Source organism: Hemibagrus wyckioides, linkage group LG09 (genome assembly GCF_019097595.1).
Source record: "Hemibagrus wyckioides isolate EC202008001 linkage group LG09, SWU_Hwy_1.0, whole genome shotgun sequence".
Lineage (NCBI taxonomy): Eukaryota > Metazoa > Chordata > Actinopteri > Siluriformes > Bagridae > Hemibagrus > Hemibagrus wyckioides.
Genome location: NC_080718.1, coordinates 10,837,221 through 10,851,614, shown reverse-complemented (window position 1 = coordinate 10,851,614; position 14,394 = coordinate 10,837,221). Strand labels below are relative to the sequence as shown.

General features: G+C 40.8%; 1 protein-coding gene across 2 annotated transcripts; it reads right to left on the bottom strand.

Annotated features, from left to right (window-relative positions):
• Positions 1–3,874: 3,874 nt before the first annotated feature.
• Positions 3,875–13,776, bottom strand: LOC131359468 (protein max-like). 2 transcript variants are annotated; one of them, XM_058399356.1, is made up of 5 exons: positions 13,597–13,776; positions 13,281–13,307; positions 10,284–10,391; positions 7,895–8,033; positions 3,875–5,082 (listed from the first exon to the last, which is right to left on the bottom strand). In XM_058399356.1, the coding sequence occupies exons 1-5, from the start codon at positions 13,759–13,761 to the stop codon at positions 4,898–4,900; spliced, it is 624 nt and encodes a 207-aa protein (XP_058255339.1). In that variant the 5' UTR covers positions 13,762–13,776; the 3' UTR covers positions 3,875–4,897. The 2 variants fall into 2 exon arrangements, with proteins under 2 accessions (XP_058255339.1, XP_058255340.1); XM_058399357.1 differs by having other exon boundaries at positions 7,895–8,018.
• Positions 13,777–14,394: the final 618 nt, after the last annotated feature.

Sequence of the window (14,394 nt, the reverse complement as noted above, 5' to 3'; positions counted from 1 at the left end):
TCAGGCTGCTTACATAACCTTCAGCTTAAAATGAATGGGGAAAGATCAGCTAACTTATGTAAACGTCTGGAGAATATTATCCAGTATGTTAACAGATATACAGATAAGATTTCTTTTTTTTTTAAGTAAATTTGTGCAAGGTGGTTAGTTTATTTAGGCAACGGTTGACACGCTAAAGGACGTGCTGTAATAATTATATAGTTAAATGACAAAAGGTTTGGTTGACTAGGCAGGTTATAATTATAATTATACACCGATCAGGCATAACATTATGACCACCTGCCTAATAATGTGTTAGCAGTCATGCACTGTGTATTCTGACAGCTTTCTATCAGAACCAGCTCGTCTGTTGGATCGGATCACACGGGTCAGCCTTCACTCCCCAAGTGCATCAGTGAGCCTTGACCCCCCATGACCCTGTCACTGGTTCACCACTGTTCCTTCCTTGGACCACTTTTGATAGATACTGACCACTGCAGACCGGGAACACCCCACAAGAGCTGCAGTTTTGGAGATGCTCTGATCCAGTCGTCTAGCCATCACAATTTGGCCCTTGTCAAGCTCGCTCAAATCCTTACGCTTGCCCATTTTCCTGCTTCTAACACATCAACTTTGAGGACAAAATGTTCACTTGCTGCCTAATATATCCCACCCACTAACAGGTGCCATGATGAGGGTTAGTGGTAGCTCAAATGGCTCTGGGTCGTTGATTGGAAGATCGGGATTCAAGCCTCAGCGCTGCCACTGTTGGGCCCTTGAGCAAGGCCCCAAACCCACCCTGCTCCAGGGTGCTGTATCATGGCTGACCCTGCGCTCTGACCCCAACCCCCAAGGATGGGATATGCGAAGAAAGAATCTCACTGTGCAGTAATGTATATGTGACAAATAAAGACAACTTAGTCATCTTTACAATTTCTGAAACACCTTAGAAGTGAATTGAGTTCTGTTAAAAATATGCATATATATGAATATATTTAAAAAATCTGAATTTGGGTCCTGTTAGATCTGCCCTATCTGCTCTTAATGTGAAATGGAAGCTGTTTGGAGGAAAATCATCCCAGCCACAAAGTAATAGACAACACAGACAAAGACAAGGGGCTCCTGAAACATCCTTATCACATGATATGTTTGTTAAGACTGTAATGTAAATAGATTTCCATGGTCAAGTAGCTGCACATAAGCCTATGATCACTATGCCAGCAGTTCTTAACCTTGTTGTGAGCGCGATTCACTTTTAAGAATGACAATGATATGAAACCCCCCACTTAAATGTTAGATGAAGATTAATAACTTTATTGTTTTGGACGTCTCATTCAGTGGGATGGTTAGGCTTGGATAGAGGATGTGAGGTGATCCAGTCGTGGCTGAGTAGGGCTGTGGAAAAGCAACAAACTATCTGCAACCATAAATCTGGCTCTGGACATGAAATCGCTCCATGATGAGCTACACTATATTGCCAAAAGTATTAGAATCAGGTGTTCCAATCACTTCCATGGCCACAGGTGTATAAAATCAAGCACCTAGGCATGCAGACTGTTTTTACAAACATTTGTGAAAGAATGGGTCGCTCTCAGGAGCTCAGTGAATTCCAGCGTGGAACTGTGATAGGATGCCACCTGTGCAACAAATCCAGTCGTGAAATTTCCTCGCTCCTAAATATTCCACAGTCAACTGTCAGCTGTATTATAAGAACGTGGAAGTGTTTGGGAACGACAGCAACTCAGCCACGAAGTGGTAGGCCACGTAAACTGACGGAGCGGGGTCAGCGGATGCTGAGGCGCATAGTGCGAAGAGGTCGCCAACTTTCTGCAGAGTCAATCGTTACAGACCTCCAAACTTCATGTGGCCTTCAGATTAGCTCAAGAACAGTGCGCAGAGAGCTTAGCTAAACCTTGTGGACAGCCTTCCCAGAAGAGTTGAAGCTGTAAAGGGTGGACCGACGTCATATTGAACCCTATGGATTAGGAATGGGATGTCACTTACGTTCATATGCGAGTCAAGGCAGGTGAGCGAATACTTTTGGCAATATAGTGTATGTTAGCTATAAACCACAAACTGCTAAGCTAGTTATATTACGTTGTTGGTAGATGGTGCCATTCTGTACACTCGTTCCTGTGACCCACCTTGTTATGAAACATACCCAGGTGTCTATGAAAAGTCGGCAAGAAAGAAGTAAAGCACGTCACAACTGGACTCGGTGAAAACGTCTTCTCTGGAGCGATGAATCAAGCTTCACTTTCTGTGTTTGGTGAATGCCAGGTATGACTAAACTCTGGTTACCTGAAAGCTCTGAGCCTTTGACCTCGACTCCATTGAACACGTCTACTGGGATGAAATGGAACATCCAGTCTAAAATTAGTGCTCGACTTCAGAAAAGTTCTTTTGATTGAATGGGTACAGCTTCCCACAAATACACACACACATCTTTCCTTCCCACAAGAGTGGACACTGTTTTGGACCACATACTGGTGTGATACAGGTGACTACATACCTCGAGCCATATATAGCACTTTGAACTGATCTGTAACATGAATTGTTTTTGTTATCGATTTAAAGGTTAACATTCGTCTGCTTCACAATTATTCCATGCAGCCTATCTGGCAAAAGAAAATGTCACAACTATGCTGAAGCTGGTGAAAAGTCATCTCAATCTGACAATTTATGCTTTCCCTATTCCTTGCGTTATGACTGTCTAATTCATAAATGCATGATCCACTAAATACTTGCATTATATATTATCATATACTTGTTAAAAAAATCCTGATGCCTCGTGACAGGCCCTGGTGAGATCCTGACCAGTCTCAAAGTACAATTAACAAAATGAGTCACTTGCCATTTATACTGTATAATGTAATGCTAAAGTTCAAGCAAAGTGCATTGTCTTTCCTTCAACCTCATCCATCAACAGAGAGGGAATACCATAATTTGGGGAAGTGTTCATTCTCAGCACTGCTGGTGCACGAGTGCATCAGGCATAGCAATGCTGTGTTGAATTTTAAACACAGTACTGCTCAATTTCTTAAACACACTTGTCTTACAGGTGCACAGTAGCCATTTTCCCCCCTCATGTGCAAGAATCATCCTTATTCTTTCCTGCGAGTCAGTTTCCGGCCCATTTGGGTGATGGGATCTCAAACCTGCACCATGCACTAACACAGTAGAGCCATATCAGATTCGTCTCAAATTTATTTTAATATGTAAATATTTATGTACTGTTGATATTTTTCACGGGTTTTCAACACCGTCTGTTCACCTCTTTAGTGTAGATTCATGACCAGTAATACCGGGTAAGTCCATTTCAGGTCATGGTTGTACGACGAGGAAATGGGGGAAAGTTGAGGGGTGAGAAAGGGGCCATAAGTCACCTGAAAAACTTCAAATTATTGCTGCAATTTTCAAGCAACCATGATAACCACACTGATTAAAAAAAAAAAAAAGTGTAGGTCTTTTTAAATGGACATGACAAACATAACACAGTTTAACAAATGTACACTTCATAAACAAAATACAATTACTACAAAAACCTGGATGGACAAGTTGCCATTACAGGCCAATGTTGTGAAAGCAAATTTAACATTTCAACAAATCACAAGTCACACAATTTGTATTTGATGCCAAATAATGTTTGTGTCTGGCTGCAGTTTCCCTGCGAAAACAAATGCATTTTACAGCAGGAAATGCAACGATGACTGGGACGAATGCCGATATCTTACAATCTAAACTCAGCCAGGAATCTTCTATAAGGCTTGATTGTCGTTAAAACAAAACTATATGTTCAATATCAAAAATAATAATAATAATCCAGAGCTGAAAGGTAAGCTCTCATCAGTGAACCCCTTCGAAATCTCACCCCCACCATCACAACCACACCTGATAAGGTTGAAGATAAAATAGTTTTATTTGGAGTCTCATAGTAAAGGTATGCCTCAACTTGCAAGACAACTGTTGGCAGTATGTACAACATACCTGTAATTTCCATGGAATGGAATAAAAGCACAATATTTCATACACACTCTTTCAAATGAAACCAAACATTCCCTAGGCAGGCAAGTTTCACGGGGAAAGTTATTCCATCGAGACAATTACATTGAAGAGTATACAGTGCCACGTACTACATACTGAAAGGGACAAACTTGCATGTATTCAAAAACAAAACAAAAACAAAAAAAAAACTGCTTTTGAACTACATGTTAACATTCAGCTTCTGGAGGGAAGTTTACCTGTCCTAAAAAGTTGTCCTCTTTTGGCGAAGCAGGTTAAAAATCCAAGTTCGAATGAAGTCAGGATTATGGAAAAACGTCGAGGCCAGCTACTTCCACTTATAATCTCAGGCAAAAAACAACACATTAACAAAGTACAGCCTCAACATTCCATTAAATAAAGAAATTCAGCAACAAATATTTGCCAAAAAAGGGGGAGAACACCAGGCTTCCATAACCGGAATCATACAGCTAACATACCCTTGTGTTCTTTTAAAAAGCACCATTGTATATCTCATGGAAAATTAGAAACATTACAAATGTAGATTATTTTTTTTTTTTTTTGTTTATTAAATGCCTATTTTCCTCTTTCTATCTGATAGCTCATTTGGGAAATATAATGGTTTGTTGCTTTACATTACTTGCTGCATGACTACTTGAAGAGGCTGAAAAATATCGCAGTCTTAAAACTGCCAAGCTGCCACGCCTTGGAGGAAAATGAAGCCTTGCTTGATCCACGCACAAAAGTGCCATCAGTGTTGAGATGAAAGGCTGAAACTTTTCTGAGCCTTTCTCAAGACACTCCCCAGGTTGCTGAACACACAGGAGAAAAGAGAGGAAGGAACAGGTTGTGGGTGAGGGTGAGAATGAAAGGGGCAAAGATGGAGGAGAGAGTCTGACAGGCAGGATGGATGCATCTAGCTGGGCTCCACGCGCAACTTCTTCCTGGTGGGCGGCTCTTCAGGCTCGGACTCGGAGCTGGAATCGGAACCGCCGTCGAAGGCTGACACGGCACTGCCTTTAGGGTTGGTGTACAAGCTGCTGTCTGATGAGTAGCTGGCCTGCAGCTGTGCGTTCCCCTTGGCCTTCTCTAGAGCACGAACTGGTGTGGCCAAATATGCACGCATGCACACACACACACACACAAAAACAAACAACTGAGACATTTGCATTTTTACTTTGCATTCAACAAAGCTATTTGAACAAAAGAACCTTTAGAGAAGTTGAACAGAATATCTCTATTCATTATTGTTTGGGATTTTATGATTGTATTTGCCAATTCCCATTCTCTAGCTCTCTTATCACATGATGGTTAAAGACGAGCGCAGGCCTACACTGAGACACCTGAAGTCACTGCAGCTGCTGCTCATGCTAGGGAACAGTGCTGCTGAACACATACATGAGCTCACAGACGCAAAGGTTCGGCTCATTTTAATCTGATTGACAGGGCAGAAAGCACAGCCATGCCATCTCCAGAGACTCTGTTGGACTCCTGGCCACAGATGGCTATGACGTTGTCAGGATTAAAATTAAACTCTTCAATTTCCCAGCTTCAATTGCACAACTTCAGAGCCAAAACATCCTGTTCTATGCAGCCAACAGCCATATAATCATAATTTTAAAAATACAGCTGACAGTTTTCTTGTTGGGTGACAGACCAGTTCCCTACATTTGAGGAAATAAAATTCTAATAATTTGAAGTAAATCAGTGAGTGATGTCACCTACTGCCTTTCTCTACCCCTCAGTTGGGGAGAAGTTGGAAAAACCAACAAGGAAATTAACATTCCAGTGAAAATTACTTCTTTTACTGGGCAAATATTTACGATTGAGAATAGTTCAGTGCAAGTTATTCAACGTGATGTCCACATTAACTGTGTTTAAATATGATCATGTTCCCAAGCAGCTCCTCACCTCTGCCTGAGTTAGTGGGTGGGATATATTAGGCAGCAAGTGAACATTTTGTCCTCAAAGTTGATGTTAGAAGCAGGAAAAATGGGATAAGGATTTGGGCGAGTTTGACAAGGACCAAATTGTGATGGCTAGACGACTGGATCAGAGCATCTCCAAAACTGCAGCTCTTGTGGGGTGTTCCCGGTCTGCAGTGGTCAGTATCTATCAAAAGTATCCTTTAAGTCCTCCAGGTTGTGAGGCTGGGGACTTAAAGGATCTGCTGCTAACATCTTGGTGCCAGATACCACAACACACCTTCAAGGATCTAGTGGAGTACATGTCTCCATGGGTCAGGGCTGTTTTGGTAGCGAAAGGGGGACGAACATAATATTAGGCAGGTGGTCATAATGTTATGCCTGATCAGTGTAGTAAACAATGGAAAAGAACATTACTGAAACAGCATGGCCTGTAGTATGTTTTTCCCTACTTTTACAGTCATATAACAATGACAGTCTTTCACACAGCCACTCTCAATACTCAGTAATCTTGCTGTGTTTGGTTCTTCAGCTACTTGTTTTAAGAGAAATAAGGTGGTCAAGTGGAGATCCATGTAGTCTATGACTGAGAAATCTCATTACTGAGAAATCTTAGCATGCAGGGAAAATAACCAGAATTTTTCCACTAAACTATTAGCGTACGTCAGTGAAGGAGATGGTTAGACGTCTTAGATGTGTGACCTTGTGTGCTTAATAATAATAATAATAAGCGAGCCCTTCAATCAGAGAGCCTTGTCGTCATACAGATGTCAAACAGACAGGTCAGCTTAAAAAAGCTGGCCCAAGTAAGTAAAAATAATTGCAGCCAAAAATTGGTTTGGCTGAGAAAGTAGAAAAGCTTTCAAAAATGTTTACTGTACTGCAGTAGCAAAGAGCATAGATAAATGGGTCTGATGGGTTTACATGGCAAACACTAGGTCAACATTTTCACTCCACATCACTTAAATTGTTATACAGAACATTTCAAATTGACATAAGACAGAACGTCTAAATACATTCAGGGGACACATTCTGAAATATTCCCTTTCTGAATCATGGCAGAATCATAAATGTTACAGTCCAAAAGAATATGCTTAAGACATACGTAAGACATAAAGGAGGGGCTTGTCATGGATGGCACTGATTTTTAACGCTGGAGTTTATTTCATACAATTTCTTATTTTTATATTTGTCGTATTCCTTCCCTCACTTGTTACTGATGTACAAGTTAATTAATGACCTAAGGTCAGAAGGTGATATTTCCACGTCAAGCCTGTAGATGATATGAAGGTGATGAGCAGCACGGTAGGTTTGAATTACCTGTCCTTGGTAAATGCACCCTTATAAAAGCATGTGAAATACTAGTGCTTTTCACACCGGATTATCAACATTCTAACCCCTGCTTTTAAAGAAGTGGGGTTAGCACTGCTTCCGTGGTGTTAACCCTGCATTGCGGTGCCAACGTATACACTGTTACGGCTAGATGCTTTACAGACTCCCAAACAGCAACTGAACAGCGCCTGCCTCATTTCACCTGAACACCAGGACGTAGCGACGCGGTACCATCAGTCTGAGCATCTCTTGGGAAGCGTGTGCTGTAGCAAGCGGAAAATGTGCGACACTGACAAATTAGCAGAAGCTGGTTATCAGCGGACGGCTAGTTAACTACAGGACAAACTCCAGAAGATTAGAAAGCTGTGAAAGGTATCAATGCATGCTTGGGCGCAGAGCCACAGGATGATCTCTCTGACGTGAAATCTGAGACAAGCCGTTATTTTAAATCTGTATTTATTTGCTGTTTTTATGCGATCAGGGTTGTTGACGTTAGAAATATGCAAATTAGAATGGAATGGACAGTGTGAAAGATCAGATTATGAATAGTCGAGATTAATTGTACAGTATGAGCAGAGAAACAAGATAACCCCGGATTACAATGACTCAAGTGTGAAAAGCACTACTATGGATTTAAAAAAAAAAAAAGAACTTACCCTGCTGCTCCAGTAAAGCGTTCTGTTTCTTCAGGTCATCAATGTCCTGTTGATGCGTGTGGTTCTTGCGGCGCATGTACTGGATATACTCCGTGGCTTTGTCTAAAATCTGAGCTCGGGAAGCCTGTTTGACAAAGTGCTGTCACACATCTGAATCATGACATGAGGTTCCATCACATCATATCACATACATTCATCAAAATGACAGTACTAATCATTTGACCTCTAAAGTTTAGAAAGCTTCTATCAGAAGAGACAAATACTTCAATGAAGCAAGTTTATTTGTGCCCATTTGAACATATACACTAACAGTCAAAAGTTTGGACATCTTCTAATTCCATGGTCTTTCCTGATGTTTATTTCTTTCTTCATTGTAAAACAATGCTGAAGGCGGCCGAAATACACAATAATCTCATTTGAACAGTTGATATTGAGATATGTCTGCTACTGATGCTCTGTAAAGCCTTCATAACGGCTCTAATCTGAGGTGCTGTTAATTGGTGATTTCTGAGGCTGGTAACTCTAAATGAACTTCTCCTCTGCAGCAGAGGTCAGTTTTGGTCTTGCTTTACTGGGATGGTCTTCATGTGAGCCAGTTTCATCATGGTGCTTGATGGGTTTTGTAAATGCACTTGACAATACTGTTCTTGCAAGAACTATTCCAGAACACCTGACCTTCATGTCTTAAAATAACAACTGACTGTTTTTTGTTGTCATTACATATGGATTACTTAAGTCCATGTGTGTTATTTCATAGTTTTGAAATCTCCAGTATTGTTCAAGAATGTAGGAAATAAATCCCTAAACAAAAAACACTGAATTAAAAGGTGTGTCCAAACTTTTGACTGGTAGTGTATGCCAGCACCACCTATCAGCCATAACATTAAAACCACTGACCGATGAAATGAACAGAAGGTGACTTGATCTTGTTACAGTGACACATGCCAAAGGGTGAGATATATTAAACAGGTAGTAAACTGTTAGTTCTTGATATGATGGGAGTGGGGAAAATGAGCAAGATTAAGAATGTGGGTGACTTTGTCATGGGCCAAATAGTGATGGTTAGACGTCCGTTTCAGAGCATCTCCAAAGCAGCAGGTGTTTCCTGGTATGAGGTGGTTGGTACCTAGCAAAAGTGCTCCAAGGATGGACATCATGTGAACCAGCAACAGGGTCAAGAGCGTCCAAGGCTCACTGATCCACATGGGGAGTGATGGCTAGTCCGTCTGATCCGATCCTACAGAAGAGCTACTGCAGCACAAATTACTGAATGCTGGTTAAGGTGTCAGAAGACACAGTGCATCATAGCTTGGTGCTTCTGGGGCTGTGAAAACATCTACAATGGGCATCAGAACTGGACCAACAGAAGAAGGTAGTCTGATGAATCACATTTTCTTTTAAGTTATGTGGATGGCTGAATGTAATTACATCCCTTAACTGGGGAAGAGATGGCACTGGGATACAACTATAGGATAAAGGCAAGCCAGCAGAGGCAGGATAATGCTCTGGGCAATGTTCTGCTGGAAAAACCTTGTGTCCCGGCATTCGTGTGGACGTTAATCTGACATGTACCAACTAACTAAACTTTGCTGCAAAGTACACCTCTTCATGGCAACAGTATTCCCTTCCAGCAGGATAATGCTCCATGGACCACTGCAAAAATTGTTCGGTAATGATTTGAGGAACATGTCAAAAGAGTTCAAAGTGTCTCCAAATTCCCCAGGTCTAAATCTGTTCAAGGATCTGTGTGAAGTGCTGGACAAACCAGTTTGAGCCATGGAGGCTCCACATCATAACACTTAAAGGATCTGCTGCTAACATCTTGGTGCTTCGAAGGTCACAGCTGTTTTAAAGCACACAGTTTTAGGCATGTGGTTTTAATGTTATGGCTGATCGGGGTGTGTATTCGGCTTAATTTACTGCAGTACACAGTGTATCATTAACCAAAAAACAATAAACAAATGACTTTAAATAAAATTCAGGAGTATAAATGGATTTGTATTACAAAATGGGTGGCAGTCTGGGAATCTGATGCAAACCTGGTGGCCTTTTGCTTATTTCTATAATTCTGGAAATTTTCTGAAATCTGTGGATCTACGTGGATCTCGAGCAGAAATAAGATGCATTTTAACCCTCAAAAGTGACGAATCAAAAGAGACTAAAAAGTAAACATGTTTGTGTCATTCAGCTGAAATATATTTATTTTATATTTATTTAAAATAATAAATTTTAATTTTGAGGTGCAAAATATTGTATACAGAAATTTTTTTCCCAGACCACCACACACACACACAACTGCAATCAGTGCTAAGCAGTAATAAAAAGGCACAATAAATTTTGCGCCTAATATTTAATTTAAAAAAAAGACAGACTAAGAAAATCCTCCAACCTTCTCTCCTTGTAAAGAAGGCACAGAGTCACGTAAACTGTGAAAGCTGTCTTTGATGTGGTCCCTGCGTTTGCGCTCCAGTGCGTTGTGGTGTGCCCGCTTGTCTGCCTGCAGTTTAAATAAAACAGCCTGTGTTCTTATACAGACACAAAAAAAACAGACACAAAATAAGTATCATTACAAACAGCATACTATAATTCCACTGACGAGGAAGACTGCCCGAGAACCATGATTGGAAATGAACTTTCGCCGTGAAACAGGCCGCGAAGACGTTTCTCACAGACGTCATCGTTCTAGTTTTATTGCTTAAAATTAGTAAAATGGTACTCTGATTTGGAGCAGCTAAAAGTTTTTAGTGTTTCATTTCTACAAATTCTTGGTATTTTAAAATCATAATACAGTGGAACCTCGGCATAGGAATGTTCATTCGTTCTGGAGGCAAGTTCGTAAGACGAAAATTTGTATAGTGGAACAAATTTCCCTATAAGAAATAATGTAAACACAGATAATTTGTTCCAGCCACCCAAAAATATGACCAATACGAAGCGTATGTAAACTGTATGGCTGCTTAAAAAGGACTGACCCCAAGCCAAGCATTCCATGTCAAGGCTCCTCACAGGAAGTCGTGCCACCAAGCTTGGGCTAAAAATAGAACAGACCACCCACGGCACCAATCTGTCAACAAAAAGAGGGCTGAAAAATCAGCTAGCTTTTGAACGCTTGCCGAAGGGAACGCTGGTATCGTGGGTTGACTCTTTCAAAACAGCTTTCGCTGACTGTAAAAAAAAAAAAAATCTCGCTGTAAAAATCTCGCTTCAGTTGGCTCCGCTTGGCCTTCCACTGACGCAAACAAGTTCTGAACGGCTCCCGGATGTACGTTCAACTTAGCTGACGTTCACTTTGGTTTGCTCATATGCCGATGCAAATTTCTTGCAAAATTTAAATTCTAAAGGTGAAACTTCATAAGGGAGAGCATTCGTATGCCGAGGTTACACTGTATAATAAAACCAGTATATTGCAATCTCTCTCATGTATCGTGTGATATTTTCACCATGTTAGTCAGATCTACTGTCATATATATTTTTTAAATCACCATGTTAATCTACTGCAGCCTCAGATTGCTGTTCCTGGTTGACAAGAGTGGAACTCAATGTGGACTTTTGCTCAGCATTTTGTGCAACATGTAATGCTTTCCTGTTGGCCATGTGAAGAGTCGTAATTTGAGTTGCTGTAAGCTTCCTGTCAGCGCAAACCTGTCAGCTGCTTGGAAAATTGCACGAATGAGTCAGTCTATGTGTGTTCCTATTAAAATGGCAGAGGAATCAAATGTTTATTTTGAATAAAGAATTATAATGTTCTATTTAAATTGCTTCAATTTTCTGAATCCATTGTACTCATCCTAAACAGGGTTGCAGGGAGCCTGGTGTTTATCCCAGGGAACTCGGGGCACAAGGCAGGGGACATCTTGAACAGGGAGCAACCTCATCTTACAACACACAAACACACACACACTACACACAATTTAGAGATCCCGATCAGCCTACGATATAGGTCTATAGGAAACCCCTGAAGCACAGGAAACCACCAACGATGCAAACAAGTTAGTCACCGTGCCCCTTTGCATTTAACTATTTAGGCTAATTTAATAACTTTTAAAAACACACACGCTCACTTCGACGGTTGTAATTTGCTCAATTTATTTCCCTAACGGCACAAGGGAGCAGTAAAATAGTACATCCAGATTATTGAGCTCTACTACAGTCAGTATGTAAACAGCTAGCCATATTTAGAACGGCCCAGAAGCAGACCTCACTCAGACCAGCTTCCAGACTGGGTCTCAGTAGGTCCATGTTGTGGTCCACTTAATGGTTGCTTAATGGCTAGAGAACATGCTATCCAAATTTAGCTGCAGTTTTCTGTCATGTTTTAGACAAAAAAAAAAAAAAAAAACAATTGCAAAATTTAATAACGGCTTCTTGTGATGTCTTGTAGGCTTGACAGCCATTACAGCATTGGAAATACACTACACCCTTACTTAATATAAACATACTGGACAGTAACCCAAACCTGTTGACTTCAACGAGGATATCTTAGACGACGAGACGCTATGCGTTTTTAGACTATGACGCATGAGCCGGCCGTTCAGCATCAGAACAGTATCTAAAATAATACAACTCATTCTAACCACCATCCAGGCTTCATATAAACTCAGAGTCGTGTTCTCAATCAGTCTGATGTAGCAGGGTAAAAAGGTTACACACTCCACTGTGATGTCCTAGTGACGTAAAGGCAAACACACACATACTCATACCCTCTTTAAAACGTATAAACAATGACCATTCGAAATAAACAAACATCTGACCATCAACCAAGAGATGGTGTTTACTACCGTGTTTGCTGTGGAGTAAACCCCGCCCCCACAGGCGTTCGAGAGAGCATTTAATTGGATAAAACAAAAGTACAGGAAAACTAGTACATGTAAAATCATCAAAACATTAAAACTCCTAAATCATCATTCCTGTAGATATTCCATGATTTTTTTGGTCTCTATAGGACAGGTACAAAAAGCATCTGAAACACAAATCTGGATTTCAGAGATAGAGGTCTGCCTGACTATAATAGTGGGTTATGTAAACAGCTAGTCAGTCACATCTATACTCCATTTTTAAACACCTTATGTGATAAATATCCTCATGCAGTGATGTTTTTCTCTGTCCTAACATCTTTTCTAGTACTTAGCGCTGCGATTTGCGAAGCCCAGGTTTGTTTGTTTGTTTGTTTGTTTTTTAAGGAAAAGTTGAGCAATCAGGCAGTTAAGTGAATATAAATATAAAAATCCGATCTGATGGCTGCAGTGGACATGTTTCCTACAGTAATGTTTGGTGAAGATCAGGTAGTTATAATCGAGCTAAAGGCCACATGAGGACGACAGCAGCAGCAACAGCAACAGAGCAGAAACGCTGCTGGAGCTCATTAGTTAGCAAAACGGCTACATACCACTGGGTGAAATCTCGACGACTCTTCCTGTAAAAACAAACCCGAGTTAACTGGGAATAAAGAGGGCACAATTCCTCATACAAATAGAAATGTATACGATATATAACCAGATTTTTAAAAAATCTAGAACTTGGTGAGAAATCACATTTAAAACGGCGCGTGCTATCGAGCTAACCCGGTAGCGTTCTGTGGGCTAGCTAGCCGATGAGGAATTGACTGAAGCACGCGCCTGATCAATTACACATTCAGTTACTTCCACAAAGCACTGGAGTCTAATCTGACAGGTAAACGGCTCACGAGGAGCAAGGGGACGTACATCACTATCGACTTCGATGTCATCGTTATCACTCATTCTCTGGAATCGGCGGAAATACCACTTATATTCCGAGCAGACTGGAAACACCACAGCTCCACGGTGAGACAAGAGGGACTCGAGTAGACGTGGAGCACGTGACTGAGCGACAACGCGAAGTGCGCGCATGCTCCGCAGCGCGAGGTATGCCGGGCATTGGGGTTCTTAAAGGAAGCGAGTCTCGCGCATGCGACTGGACCAAGGACCTGCTGGTTGGCACAAGTATTATTGCGTGGTCACGACTTTTAAAGGCATCTGAACGGGATCACACGCTCAATAAAGTGTGGTAAATAGGAAGCATTAGTGAAATGTAATGCGATGCCACAGTGTATATGTGTGAGCGAGGTCACGAGTCATCATGATCAAGGCTTAGTAAGGTGTGGTAATGAGATAATGAAGCCATGGGCACAAGTTAGTAAGGTGCAGGAATTAGATAACTATTCTTTTATCATCATCATTCCTTTATGGCAAATGGTTTGCTCTTCTGTTTTGATGAAAAGAAATATCAAGAAATTACTCTTTGGTAGCACTGTATTCTTTCTTTCTTTCTTTCTTTCTTTCTTTCTTTCTTTCTTTCTTTCTTTCTTTCTTTCTTTCTTTCTTTCTTTCTTTCTTTCTTTCTTTCTTTCTTTCTTTCTTTCTTTCTTTCTTTCTTTCTTTCTTTCTTTCTTTCTTTCTTTCTTTCTTTCTTTCTTTCTTTCTTTCTTTCTTTCTTTCTTTCTTTCTGTCTGTCTGTCTGTCTGTCTGTCTGTCTGTCTGTCT

Excerpts from the sequence above, each read along its gene's own strand:
- LOC131359468 (XM_058399356.1), bottom strand. The coding sequence starts at position 13,761 with ATGCGCGCACTTCGCGTTGTCGCTCAGTCACGTGCTCCACGTCTACTC. Across the intron at positions 13,308-13,596 it reads ACATCGAAGTCGATAGTGAT|GAAGAGTCGTCGAGATTTCA; the intron begins GTACGTCCCCTT and ends TTGTTTTTACAG. Across the intron at positions 10,392-13,280 it reads CGTCGAGATTTCACCCAGTG|GCAGACAAGCGGGCACACCA; the intron begins GTATGTAGCCGT and ends TTTAAACTGCAG.